Genomic DNA, 15743 nt, shown 5'->3' on the forward strand with positions numbered 1-15743 from the left:
GCATTGTAATAATATTAAATGTTTACATTAAAGACGCACCATAGAAAAACTTTATTCTTTTGTATTTTCATGATGGTAATTTTAAAAACATTCCATCAAACATGTTTTACACAAAAAAAGTGAGAAATACAGGTATCTAGTTATATAAGGGTAAGATAATCTGTTTTATGTCATAACATTTTATTGAATGAATGTAGCATTATGCAAGATAAGATAAGATAAGATAAGATAAGATAAGATAAGATATGTTTATTAAAGTCTCACTTTGCATGATATACAAATATATACATAATTTTATTAAAATAACATCACCCATTAAAACATGCAAACCTTTCTAATCAGAAATATGAGAGACTATAATCTATTCACAAATAGCTAAAAATATGGCAAGAATTCTCTTTTATTTACAGACTAACTTTTATAAGCATAAAACGTTTTAGTAAATTTTATTAAAACTGTACGACCAAGAATCAAGTTTGAGTTTAGATTACACATATTGTTTATTTATTCAGATTAACATAGTTTGTTATCTATGTTTTTAAACCTACACTGGAAACATATTTACTGAATAAATTTGCAGATGAAGTTGTGAAAACATATTCATTCACGGAGGGCCTAATTGTCAACCTGTCATCTTGCTGTATAGCCGTGTTATACCAGTATTATCTGAATGATTTTCATGTGGAAGGTAAAAGTATGTCACTAGATTGTGGTGGGTCTTTAACTGAAAAGATGAGTATAGATAATTAATTCCTTGCATGTTTCAATACGTTCTCAAAAAATCAGATAATGGTTTGACATTGTTGATTAAGCATATAATTTGCATCTCGATTCAGGGGGCGTTTTATTACATTTTAATTAATTACATTTTGCTGGTTAATTTACACTTAGCAAATTCATCAAATAACACACGGCTATAGATATTTATTCAAATGTATCGGCTGTTCTGACGTGCAGGACGGTTAATAATTAATTTCATTTAACAATATAAACACTAGAACCAATTAAATAAGCTATTGTAAACATTGTTCGTCATCGTTACGGGTAATTAAAATAATTCACGTTGATCAATTAACCAAACGCAAATGTAATTTGTTTGCTACGAAAATGGACCGGATTTCTACAAAGCAAATATACAAGCACTTGCGCGAAATGGTTAGAATACTAACTGAAGAGATAGTTTATTATCAAAAGAAGGTGTGCACGTTGCGATGCTGCCGATGGAATGGTCATTTGCTCTTGCTTGGGCATTTGTTCCTATGGTATTTTGGTTTAAGTTTTCATTGGCTGAACATTTTGTGGACTTTACAGTTTCACGATGGGCGCCTTGTTTAGAGCAAAGAAAAGAGTCTTTGATCGTGAGCGACATTTCTGTAAAACAATGTGTATTTGAATGTGCTGTGAGGTCAGAGTGCATATTTTTAGGATACAAAAGCGTACTAAATGTCTGTGAGCTGCATATTAAAAATATTTCAGAATTCAATGAAATAGATGGATCCAATCAATGCATTTTTATTCTTCGGGAGGACATCATTACCACTGAGGTAAGAAGGAACAATCAATGTCAAATGGCAAATTTAAAATAGAGAACGTGTTGTTTCAATTTGTCATCAGTCATTTATATAATAAACACGAATTGTTGAATAAGCTGCATCAAATTAAGTTCTTATATTCATCCAGGAGACGCCTTTTTAAAAATAAATCTTGAAATGTCAATCCAAGGCAATTGCCTTAAATTGATTTCAGCGTTAAATAATCACAAGACCCGTCAGATTGAATTTGCATGATTTGATGGAAAGATAGCAACACCATGTCGTACGAAATTCACTGACAATGTTACAATGTCGTAAGACAGGCTCACAAGTTAGATAACTGTAAAAATTCTAATAACTTCCGGAATGAAATGTATAGAAACTATACCTGTAGTCAAAATTGTGAACTCCTGTGGCTGTTGTTGTTGTTTGTTGTTGTTGTTTTTATGTTGTTGTTGTCGTTTTTATTTTTTGTTGCTTTTTTTTCTATTTTTCCGAGGAAGGTTTATAAACAATACCCTCGAAAACTCTTTTTTAAAAATTACAATTTTGGAATGACTTATTGATAAGTTGTATCCTAAAGAATTAAAAATAATTTTGCACTCACGCATTGTTGTTCTTGTTGAATATGTGTGCCTTTCGGAGTCGGGATGGGGCTTAGTGACACTAGGATAAGACCGATGATTTGAAACTACTATATTCTCCATCCAGCTTGAATGTACAGAGTTATGGTTCCACCAAAACGGCCATTCAAACTACCTATTAGTTCATTTAGAAAATAAAATGGTTCAACACATAATTAATTATCCTATTTAATATAAACGTTTTTGATCGACAATAGAGTGGATACAATTTAATACGTATACGTGTACATGCTTTAAATCTCCATGCACGAAAACTACTTAGTTACAGGTGTAAAACATGTAAATTTGCATTGTACGTGAAAGTTGTATTATATGAATAGCTTTAAATGTCTTCTGCATTTTATGTCTTCTGAACTTTGACTTAAAAAGAAGGAATTCTTTCATGTATTTATACAGCTAATAAAACATATTTTCAGGTTGAGAAAGTTTGTACGTGCGATGACGGACAACTGTGTGACGTTCACACTGGACAATGCAATTTTAAAGGTAAAGTGTGTTCAATATTCATGTAGACAGATAAACGCTCCCGCTGTTTGAAAATGCTAACTTTTTAAAGTCTGTTTTCGAGGCCAATGTAATGACTAAAATACTTTAAATATTTACTATATATATATTGTATTTAACATTATTTAATATTATTTTGATGATACGGAAAGTGTCGAAAAACGGATTTATGATGTTTCTGATACGAAGATCCTGCAAAAAGTTCTGGCACTAAATGGCTTCCGTAGTTTTATCCCAGGTATTTTTTTAAAACACTTCATTGCATTTGAATGGTGTGTCCAATAGCTAACGATATCCGTTTATTTCGTGCAAATTGCTTTTCAAATGACCGAGTTTTTTTAAATTGAAATACATGCAGTCATACACACTTACTTGTCACATTGTAAAATGGACGAAGAGACTGAAATTCGTAGCTATATTACTTGATATAGATTCAAAGCAGATATTTGATGAATTGTGTGGTCTATATGGACCTCAGGCCATATCAGTGCGCACATGTTTGGGTGGGTTAAAGCTTTTAAAGCTGGGACATTATCTGTCGAAGATGGTACCCGTTCTGGTAGGCCTAAAACCTCTGTTACCAAGGCAAGCATCGCTGCTGTAAAAGCTGTGGTCGAACATGATGCGCGATTGTCGGTGAAAGATATAGCCAGTTGTACTGGCATATCAGAAGGCCGTGTGCAAACAATTCTGAAAAAGCGTTTGGACCTGAAAAAGCTTTACGCTATTAGGGTACCTCATTTGCTTACTGAGGAGCAAAAGAAACAACGCCTTAAATGTGCCCGGGAACTTTTGAAAACATACAAAGGCTGTAATATTCGTGTTATTTCTAACTTGCTAACAGGTTAAGAAACCAGGGTGCACATGTTTGAGCCACAGAGAAGGGCTGATAATAAGCAGTGGAAGCGAAAAGATCGAAAACGCCCCTGTATTGCAAAGAGAGTCATAAGCTCGAAAAAGATATTGTACGCAATTTTCTTCGATTCTAGTGGGCCAGTCGTTCAAGTGCCTTGTCCATCTGGTCATACAGTCACTGGACGATTCTACAAGAACTCTGTACTGAAAAAAGTGAAAGAGTTTTACAATAAGATACGTACAAGCAAAGGATGGTCAGGAGTCTATCTTATACACGACAACGCCTCCTCTCACAAGTGTGAGGTTGTTAAGTCTTTTTTTGGCTTCTGAAAAGGTGGAAGTTGTAAACCATCCGCCTTATTTACCTGAGCTGAGTCCCTGTGACTTTTTTTTATTTCCAAGGCTTAAAGGTCCAATACTAAGGAAAGTGAACATTTTAATTTCTTTTAAAAAGCACAGAAACTATTTCATTTTATTGGAAAATGAAAGTTCGTATGTAGAAATTCGAAATAAATCGCAGTATATGTATAATTATTTTTCTATGAAGTATGAAGAAAGTTAAAAAGACCTGGGGGGTCATTTTGTCGATTCATTGAAATTTCAACATAATACACATACATTTCTTTGAATTCCAAAGACCTTCTGTAAATTTTGACCTGCCAATCTTCATTATTTAGTGTCTTGCAGAAGTCTATGCACTTGCTATGAAAAAAAAATTGCCAACTCACTTTCCCTTAGTAATGGACCTTTAAGCAAATGCTTTCTGGAAAGAAATATAAGTCCAGAAGTTCTCTTGGCAGCGCCATTTATCAGTGTCTCAAACAGATACCAAAAGAAGACTATTTGTCTGCTTTTCGCGATTGGGTAAAAAAGGTTACAAAAATGTGTTTCGATAAAGGGGAAATACTTTGAAGGTTTGTAATAAAAATAATTTTGATAAAACGTAGCACTTAAGACATCCAATAACAGAACTTTTTGCAGGACCCTCGTACGATAGACATTATGACATTTGCTGTCAAGGTTTATTTTTCGTACGTCTTTGATCATGTTACTAAGACAATTCAAAAAATGTGTGAGGCATTGAATAGATACGTAACTTATTCAAAAAAAACATGATGTTACTACATGGAGGCTAGTAAGACAACTTGTCCATTTCAGATAGTTTTGTTATTAGTTTTTGTTAGATTTAACGTCATACTGACATATTTTATGTCTTTATGTCATATGACGACTTTCCAGCTCTTGATGGTAGAATGGTAGAGGAAGAAGTTGCCCCTTCGTGCATTATTTTAGGCACGGGCGGGCACCTGGGTAAAACCATCGACCTTTCGTATGCCAAATGGACGGCTTCTTCGCATGAATGAATCATACACCCCCAAACGGGGTTCGAACCCATAGCGGTGAGGGGAAGTGATTGATTGGAAGTGAGAAACCTTAACCAGTCGGCCACAGCGGTCCCCAGATAAATTTGTAACACTGTAATACAGTTTACTGTGCTCTAATCATTATAGTATGTATAGAGTATATTCATCGTATAAGGACATTGTTTTATAATATGAAAAGTCGAATTTGATTTAACGCAGTCTTTAACGAGTATAGAAATCCATTTATTATTTTTAAAATATTGTTTAAAACTTTGCTTTTGGTCAGACCCGAATCCAGAAAAGGGGCACAAGTTAAGATTGAAGGCTTCATCGGTGATGTGAGTAGAGCCGAGTGGGGTGGATACGGGAAGAGGTACTTCGCTGCTTCTGTAAAGGTGGTCAGGGGTCTCCCTCTGGAAATGTTAGAAATATATTAATCAAATGTGGCATCTGGTGCATTTTGTGTTTTAGGTTCTGGGTATCCAAATATCATTAATTTAATTTGGACGCTAGAATGGACCGAGGTATCATTTTGGTAGGTATCTCCATCCTGCTAAACCTCTAGGGCATATACGGAAGGGCGTTCCTCTCCTGCCTTTAAGGGGGCTCTGCCTTGAGGGTTTTACAAACAGAGATATGAAATCAGTTTTTTTGTGCATTTTTAGGTCTAAAGTTTCATGAATATAGGCCACTTCTTAGCAGACTGGTTTGGGGTCACTCTCCCCGCCATCCCCACCCCCTCACACACATCCCGTCCCTGGATTCAGGCCTGATTTATGAATTCAGTATGCAAACGATAAAGTTTTAACGCGTATTTTTCATGTGAATGCCAAGGTTTTCTTGTGTAATTTAGGTGTCATTGTGTACTATTTTTTGTTACAGAATGCAAAGTCATGACTCTTTCTAATGGGAAAGTGTATGGAAATGTTCGACATGTGAATGCCAAGGTTCGAGTCAGGTGTAATAGTGGATATGTAGAGAGTAACGGGATGGTTGAAGCTACCTGTAACCCCGACGGAAGCTGGAGTTACACACCGTCTTGTGTTATACAATCATCTATCACCACCACCACCACGACGACTGAAACGACAGCCGCTCCTAATTCTGGGACAGGTACGTTTTTTGCCAAGCAAATATTAATAATTTCAAAGATATACGTAGTAGGAGAGATGTCGATTGGATGGCATTGGCTGGCACCTCAGCTTGTTGAGACAATTGACCCCATGTATACCGCTTGAAGACGTTTAGTCGGTACAAATCAAATTCATCAGCAGTAAAATTTGTACAGGTATTTAAATATGAAAAAGTAAATATTTGCTGTATTATGAAATTGTATTAAATCTAAAGCTAGCATTTGTGCTCGTGTATGCCAGCAAATATATGATGAATGAACAGATCGAAAGGCAGTTACAGGTAAAACTGTATGTTCCAGCTACGTCACAAAGTTGAAACTGTTACCTTTCAAAGCATACCAAAGAAACAAATGAAAAACAAAACTATTTATGTATATTTCAGTCATCTAAAACGTTAAAATGCTCGGTCCGAAACCTGTATATTCTCGACCTACAACCGAGACATGATAAAATAATCGTCTACTCAACTGAGATAATACGATACATTCATATCTAGAAATAAACATATTTCTTAAAAAATGGTCTTACGCGCTGATGCAATGATTAATAAGTCATACAGCATTGTCAACTTTCTACGAAGATGTACAAAAAAATGAAAGTTATTTTGAATTTCTAATGAATGTGCATATCTGTATCTAAACTCGTTATAAATGGCCGCCAATTTATTTTTGCCAAGCCAAGGCAAAACAGCAAGACTTCAGTACGCCTGTACACTAAAACAAAGATTTTATGCGTCATATTAAAGGGTTTGGTTACCTTATTTATTTCATACCTTTAAATTTTATTTTATTGCATCTTAAAATCAGTGACAGGTAAAGAAAAATTGACTTTCCCATCGGAAAGGGCATTATCCCATGGGAATGCGAACATTTCGCATGGGAAAAATACGGGAACTGTTGCCCAACGGATAGCAAACATGCAGTAAATATCAAGTTTCCTTTTATGAATACACTGTAAAAAGAGCAGTGTGGGTGGTATCTAATAAAACAATCAATGTTTATAACAAAAAATGTTATCTATATCTATAAAGATAATGCACAGAATATTACACTGTAATATTGTATTTAAACCAATAACTTTCATTTTTTACAAGAATATCACATTGTACAGTCAGCTTCACTATCTATGTATCTCAATGCAATTAGTTACGAGCCATAATTTTGACTATTGTCCCGCAAGCCATTCCATATGTCTGTAACATATTCACTACTTAGTTTAACTTGCAGTTTGTGGGAATTCACTTGATATCTGGATACATCATAACACAGACCCAACTTTCCAAGTTACGTTATCACAACTGTCTCAAAACCAAGATGACGCGTCTCTGGCATGTGGTGCGTTGAATGCAAAACTTGTAAAAATTGACGAGGAATGGAAACAGACGTTCCTTGCAGATTCATTGGCAAACTGCGCTGGTATGTGTACATGTTATTTGTTTGATCAACAATTATTGCCATTTTGTAAGGTGAATATGAGAATTAAGCGAACTGGAAAAAATGATAACTATCTCGTATGGCGTAGTTTGAGTTTGGTATCATTTTTCTTAGTCGATAAATCCTAATATTGATCAATTCTAAATGTAACAATATAAATCATTGAACATAACAACTAAAATGTATTTGAGAAAACAGTAATCAAATTAAAACCTTTGCAGCGGCTGTCATTTTTCCAAGTGTTAAAGTGATTAAATTGTGTACGAAGTCATATTGTCATGACATCACAATGTCACTACTGGTGGTCATTATAATAAAGTGTTTTGGCTCCGCCTGCAAGTCAATCCTATTTCTTTACCTTTAAATATGTATAGACCAATAGTTGGACTATAAATACGGAATGAACGACATAACTACTTGAAGTTATTTTGTGCTTTGGCTCCACCTGCGAGTCAATCCTACTTCTTTACCTTTAAATGTGTATAGACTAATAGCTGGGCTTTAAATACGAAATTAACGATATTACTACTTGAAGTCGTTATCAAATTCTCAATTTTCTTTAACCTAAATTTGTCGAGATAAAAGATCAATATTGCTGAAAAATTGTTTATTCCTTGAGCTATAAATACGAATTCTTTTAATGAATTAAAATACCAACGTCTAAGGAAACAAATGTAGTTTAAAACAGTACTTTTGTGAAAACTATTTTTTTTTTGTCACAAAACACTGTACAAATGTTTCACCTAATACGTTAAAAGAAATAAATATATGTGTCGTTTGTTTTGTTTTTGATTTAGATACGAAATGTCTTTAGTTTTGTTTCAGTTAGTCTACTTTATTTGTAGAATATTCTGCCACATGCTATTGGATAGACGGATCAAACATAGGTACCACATGGCAGTTCACGGATTCAAGTGCCATGCCGACCGATGACACAGTGTTCTGGGATGCTGAACAACCGGACAGTGCTGGTGGAAAGACTTGTGTAGCTATGAATAGTAACCAACGCTGGTTTAACAAAAACTGCAACAATGTTTGTGGCTACATTTGTGAACGACTTACTTCAATTTTTTTAAAATGACTTTGATGAAAAGAAATTCCGTAATTGTGTTAATATGTTTAATATACATTGTATTTATATTGCAATCAATCTGTTTAATAAGCAAGACAGGTGTTGTCTTCATGATTTCAATTAAAGTTTGAAATTGCGAATCACAAAATCGTGAATTTCACGTTTTCACACCTTCATGATTTCACTTTTTTGATAAAACAAGGAATCATGCAATATCGTGAGTGTCACGATAGTACACTTCACGACTTCAAAATATTTTTCATTAAAAAAAATCGAAACATCGTGCAATATGAAATCATGAACTTTTCAATTTTAAATTTCATGACATCACGATTTTTTTTTAATTTCATTATAATGATCTCATACGTCACAATTTCACTTTCATAAAAATCATTGTCATCATATCATACCTCACGACTTCACGTTTTATGAAAAGTCTTGTACTTGGAAATATGAAATTGTTTAATTCATGATTTCGTACTTCACAGTTTTAAGTGCTGGTCTTGCGTAGTTAACCGTTTTTGCGTATCTTTAAGTGGTAAGTGACATGAAGAGAACGGAGTTTTACTTATTTATTCCGGTAACAATTCATATTAACGCTGGTGAAGCATACATACATATATATGTAAACGACAAATATACGGTACCGGTAACTGAAATCGTTGGTAAGAATAAAACGTTCCTATCTAAATTGTTTATGATTTTATACTAAGAATAAAATAAACATAATTATGCATGTTCAATGTATAGCTTTTCAGTAACCAGTTTTCAGATTGTCCGGATGGGATCTAAAGTATAAAAGGCTAGAGTTTATATCTGGCATTCTGCATAGTTCAGATATTGACTGCAGTATGATTGATAATAAGAAACTAAGAAAATATAATTTATAAAATAATAAGGATGAACAAAAAACAAGGTTAGATATCCAACAGGGCAAGTGTAGGCGTCGGTTTAGAATAGCGCAAAAACAATTTCAAAGTTTCAAAAGTAATTTATTGTAACTATAACAGTTCATTCAATAGTTTTAACCACATAAATCTGAAAGACTATAATATTTCATTTTTACAGTAACCCAAGCCTATCTCTGCCCCCTCTCTTCCATTTCCTCTCCTTCTAAAAATATACGTTTAAATATAGAGGTGTCTATTATTATTACATTTTAAAACGAAATCGGAATTACGATAGTAAAATATAGCGAAGTATTTATGAACTTAATGATAACGGAAGCCTTGCTGAAGAAACTTATTTTGTAGTATATTGATTATGTTCATTGTTAGAGCCCCTGTATATATAAGAGAGAAAACTCATTTTGTCCGATCTAAGTGTATAATTATTTGTTACCTCCTTTGCACGGAACAACATTTGAGATAATTCTCCCCTTGTTACACTTAAACATAATGTTTATATCAACATTGTCTTTTTTGTTCTTTGTTTTCCACGAATCGATTTGAATGTCGTCGGTATTTAGTATTTTTTAATATTTAATATTTTATTAATATTTGGTGTTTCGGTTTTGTTGGTATTTGGTGATTTGTTGGTATGTAATGTTTTGTTGGTACTTTGGGTTAAGTCAGTATTTGGTGTTGTTTGGTGCTTGTTGGTTTGTTTGTATTTAGTGTTTTGTCAGTATTTGGTGTTTTGTCAGTTTTTGGTGTTTGTTGGTATTTGGTGTTTTGTCAGTATTTGATGTTTTGTCAGTATTTGGTGTTGTTTGGTGCTTGTTGATTTGTTGGTATTTAGTGTTTTGTCGGTATTTGGTGTTTTGTCAGTATTTGGTGATTGTTGTCATTTAGTGTTTTGTCAGTATTTGATGTTTTGTCAGTATTTGGTGTTGTTTGGTTCTTGTTGGTTCGGTAGTATTTAGTGTTTTGTCAGTATTTAGAGTTTTGTCGGTATTTGGTGTTTGTCGGTATTTAGTGTTTTGTCGGTATTTGGTGGGAGTTGCATACTCGGTTCGCGTTGAAACAACAGTATATTAAACGAAGTGAAACCCCTTGACCAATGCGGTGTAGTTCTGTTTGCCTGAGGAAACGAAACATTTCTTGTTTCCAATTTTTCTGTTCTATCTGACTTTTTGTGCATTTTATATGGTGAATTTGCCACTGAAATTTCCAAGACGATGTCCTACTGTATTGTACATGTAACTGCGTTTTTTGAATGTGTCTTTGTTTTCTGCTTGACTTTTGTTCTTGACTGTTTTTTATTGAATGCTTTTGCATTTGCCTTTGGTAATCTTTGAGTCATTCGTATGTGTTCCAATCCGCAGTAGCTAACAAACTGTGTGAATTCATCCGAATTAAAAGGGTATCCATTGTTGGTTTTTCTTGTTTGCGACACTTTGAATTTGGAGAGAATCTTATCAAATATTGAATCAATCTCTTTGGTGAACGGATGGAACAATTTCACGATTTGTTTGCGCAAATATTCATCTAACAGAACTAGGAGGTCTTCTCCAGTAGGAAATGGACCGCAGAAATCACTGTTTAAGTTTGTCCATGGATTATTAGGTAGTTCTGACATTTTAAAATGTTCAAATCTCGTAGGGTTTGTATGTGCTTGACACTACAGGCATCCTTAATATTGTTGTCAATGTATTCAGTCAGACCTTAGACCTCATGAATGACTTTGACTAAACTTTTGTTAAATTTGATGACTTTCATGCCCTATATATGTGTTTCTTTCTTTTTTGATGTAGACAAACGACATTTTGGCAATAAACTTCGCTTATTCTTCTGCAATATTAGATTGATGTGTTTCTACTTTTACTGGAATATGCGACATGTAATCTAAAGGTTTGTTTTTCCTGGGTCTGTAGATAATTTTCTTTTAATATGGTTGAACTTGTAGGCCCCGTCTTCTAGTTTTAAGAGGTGGTTGTTTGATGCTCAATATTATAGCCTCAAATGGCTTATTATATGTTATGGCCTCTGATATAGTTCACATGAACAGACAGTTCAGTTTCTCTCCCTGTTTGGCTGTAACGACGTTCTGTTGCAGTGCTTGACTGAACACAGCAAAGAAATCATTTGGTTTGTTTTAATTTTTTATTCTGATGTGAAGGCCGGGGAGTTAAATGTTTACCGAGTCTGAAAGCACGGGCAATGACAAATATTTGGTGGATCATTTTCAGATAAGGACTTAGTATATTATCCAAAACTTAAAATGCGTCTTCCGTACTAGCTTTGGGGTTACAAGTTATAACAAAGTTATTCTCTCTTCTACAATACTTTTGTACTCTAATAAGCGTAGGTACCGCTGTGTGACCTCGTGCGTAGCGTTTTGTTCATATATTCGAGACTAAATACTAAAAATTCTGTATTTTAGTAGTCCTTACTAGACATTTCTTCTGCAATGACATCTATTGTCTATCGGAGTTGTTTGAGTTAGTCCAATTCAATTTCACAAAAAGTTTGAAAAGTTTGTGACGGCACAACCATTCCCCACCCTTTGAGTGAAATACTGTCTTACTTCAATTGCCTTTATTCTAGAATTCTGATAGTGACTCAGACCTAATTATATAAGGCCTATCGGATGCAGCAGTTGCACTAGACGAAGTTTTGCAACGGCTCAAGAACATGGATATGGGATGAACTGCGAACATTCGGAGCTGGGCGACACGTCACCGAAACATGTCCGCCATATTTAATTACCATCAAATTATTCTTTTCATGGTAACATATTTAAAAATGTCATTACGGGAAAAATACACTTCTTGGAAAACATGAAAATACGTTCTATTATTACAGAATTTAATAATGACATTTATAAGCTTTTAATATTTATATTTTTCTAATAGAATACAATAGAAAAGTATTGAAATCGTAATGTGACAAGTGTAATGCATGTAACTAAGTGATTTCTCAATCAATAATGTGTTAACTTTATAGTTTCATGCACTAATTTACATACAAGTATAAATTAATTTATATCATATAACCAAATATGGAAAAGGTAACTTATTAAAATCTCTGTTTAGAGAAATTACTTCCTTACAAACAGGAACACATTTGCAGAAGTGTTCTTGTGTAAAGGGCTTTCCAAATATATATGAATATATAAAGGTAAATGACCTTTAAAATCACAACTGGAAATCTACTTGAAAGAAATTTTATCTTAAATTTGGTGGTAACGTAAACAGAAAAATTGCTTTTACAGACAAACGTCCCAAATGTCCAAAATGGTAGAAAAAAGGAATATATTCCACAGACAAGGGATTTCAGAAAATTATAGTGTTCAAAGGTCCAAAAAGGGTAGGGGTGTTACTGATATACTATTGAAAGCATTTCTTACTTATGTAGTAATTTAAATGTACAAATGATAGAAAATTTGTAATAGAATGGCAAATAACAAACGCTGGTATACGAATGAGCGCTAATAAGCTGAAATTCAATATTGCCGTTGGTCTTGTCTCCATTCTTGTTAATGTAAAGTAACTATTATCTATAATGGAAAAATGACGAAGCCAATAATTATGTTTTATTGTTTCGTTATTTGTTTGAATACAGCGTGAATAATGAATCAGCAGTTTTAGTCATAACTCTTTTTCTCTTGACGTTTTTGTTTATATTTGAATTGATTCCATTTGAATGTATATACTCATTTTCTCTTTTATTTACACATGACGCAAATGAAATACGCAGTTACACTAAGATAGACACAGACTGAAACAGTAATAAGTGAGCTTTGATAATTATTTTAATGGAAGCAAATAAACGCTAGGACCAATTCATATTAATTATCTTTTGTACACATTGTTTGCCATTGTGTCAAGGGTATTTGTATGATATTGAGATGGTCTTGAAATCGACATATGAGCTGCGCCATGAGAAAACCAATATAGTGCGTTTGCGACCAGCATGGATCCAGACCAGCCTGCGCATCCGCGCAGTCTGGTCAGGATCCATGCTGTTCGCTAACAGTTTCTCAAATTGCAATAGGCTTTGAAAGCGAACAGCATGGATCCAGACCAGACTGCGCGGATGCAAACGCACTATGTTGGTTTTCTCATGGTACGGCTCATATATTTTAAAACCACATACAGTCAATTTAGCTCAAGTGTTAGAACAGTGAGGGACAAAAAGATTAAGAGAAAATGAATTGGCTTATACCGATGTTCTCGGTGTCGTTCTCGGTGTATTGGACATTTGCTTTCTTGATACATTATCTGAGTTTGTCTTCTATTGAAAGTAGTTCTATACGCTTTACAGTTACTCGTTGGGGACCTTGTCTTGAACCTAGAAAAGAGTTCTTGACACTGCACGGTATTTCCGTGGAACAATGTGTGTTTGAATGTGCTATGAGATCAGATTGTGGATCTCTAGGATATATTAGTAATGGCCGACTAAATATCTGTGAGATTCAATTAAATGGTAGTTTGTATTTGAATTTAGCCGATGGAGCGGGAACATGTATGTTCATTCGTCGGGAGGATATGGATTTAAAAGAGGTAAGTAATTATTACCAAGATATAAATGGTTTTACGAGACAGAAAGAGAGAGAGAGCGAGAGATCGCACTCGTTTAATGTTTAAAAAATATATCCCATATATATTATTGATTGCAGATCTGAAAAATATGAGTTTGAAATATACAAAGAAAAATGGAATTAGATTTAAAGCATTAGAATACTCGGTTTTAAACTTGGCATAGCAAGAGTACTCGGCCAATTTGCAATTCCTTTTTTTCTCTTGGTTTTTTTTTTTTTTTTTTTTTTTTTGATAGACGTTAAAAAGTAATTCATTGGATCGGTGAACACAACCAAGGTGTGCTATAATCAGCTGAAATATACTCGAACCAAGATTCTTTTTTTTTTCATTTACACTTTTCATATTTAGTTAACATATTTACACTTTTCTTCCCTAATTTACATTTTCTAATTTGAGCTACATTTTTCCTATATAATTACATATTTGATTCGCACTTTTCCTCTTTAATTAAAACTGTTCTTATTTAACTTATATATTGTTTTTACAACTATCGTTAAACTTTTAATTTACATATCTAATGAGCACTTTTCCTGATTAATTGTTGTATTTAATTTACATTTTTCCTGGTTAATTTGCATGTGTCCTTTTTAATTCATATTTCCAATTTAATTTACAAACTTCCAATCGGATTTACACTATTCCTATTTAATTTACAAGTTTGTTTAGTTTTGCAGAACAGAACAGAATGAACTTGTTAATTTCTTATTCACATACACTATATGAAGTAACTATTAATATTTTTAAATTATGAAATTTGAATGCAATATATCTTTAATATGTACAAATACAATATATGGCTTCAATTCATGTAATTTGAAAAAGAACTTCTTACTATCTATTTTAGATAAATACTGTAAATATTATACCGTCATGTGTGTATATTTTTACAATAGTTTATATATTGTTTCCGTTTAATATTAACTATGAATGACAGGTTGAGACCTTGTGTACATGCAGCAATGGAAGGGCATGTGCTTCGTACAGTGGACAATGCCTTTTCACAGGTAAAATGAATAACATTTAAGTGAGATACGATGTAACAAATCCAAGACACAAGAGATATAATGTAAGTATTTAAAGAAATAGTTTTCAAAGAGGTTTCAAAAGTACTGAGTCTAATCTTTATAACAGCTTTGGCAAGAAAAAATTCAATGGAAAACGTGTTGTTTTGATATATATGGAAATGAAACGGACAAGGATGGAATTTTTTCTTATAATTCTAGACCATATTATTTGGTATTTACTACATTTTTTACTAACTGTTATCAAATACCTTATTATTTCAAACTAAAGCTCTCTGGAAATACCTTATCATTACTTATGATGCTAATTGTTCTGGTTTTTGAACACACTCAAAACTTTTAAAACAAAATTCAGCGTATTTTGCTACTTCGACAAATCTTGGACAGCTAAATTGGTCGCGAATAAACTGTTTAATATTGTAAACAAAAGAGAAATTATGGTCCATTTGCTCAATCCTTTTACGACTTTACTTAAATCATAAATTCATTCAATGTAGAAAACGTATATGCTGACAAAGCTACTAGCTGTTTATCGATTCCATAAACCATAATGGTAAGGAAAAAAATCTGTTTTACCTTTTTTATCATGAACACCCCAAATTTATCTAAATTAGGCTTATTTTGGCTTGAAAACGGCATTTTTCATTTTTGCAGAATGCAAACATTTGACCGTCGACAATGGATATGTGTTCGGGAATA

General features: G+C 33.4%; 1 protein-coding gene across 1 annotated transcript; it reads left to right on the plus strand.

Moving 5' to 3' along the window:
* The first annotated feature begins 1161 nt into the window (after window positions 1-1161).
* Window positions 1162-9314, plus strand: LOC123533016 (uncharacterized). Its single transcript, XM_045314669.2, has 5 exons — window positions 1162-1544; window positions 2593-2662; window positions 5782-6012; window positions 7259-7447; window positions 8311-9314. Exons 1-5 carry the CDS (start codon window positions 1212-1214, stop codon window positions 8544-8546), a joined length of 1059 nt encoding a protein of 352 aa, XP_045170604.2. The 5' UTR covers window positions 1162-1211; the 3' UTR covers window positions 8547-9314.
* The last annotated feature ends 6429 nt before the right edge of the window (window positions 9315-15743 follow it).

Source organism: Mercenaria mercenaria, chromosome 11 (assembly GCF_021730395.1).
Source record: "Mercenaria mercenaria strain notata chromosome 11, MADL_Memer_1, whole genome shotgun sequence".
Lineage (NCBI taxonomy): Eukaryota > Metazoa > Mollusca > Bivalvia > Venerida > Veneridae > Mercenaria > Mercenaria mercenaria.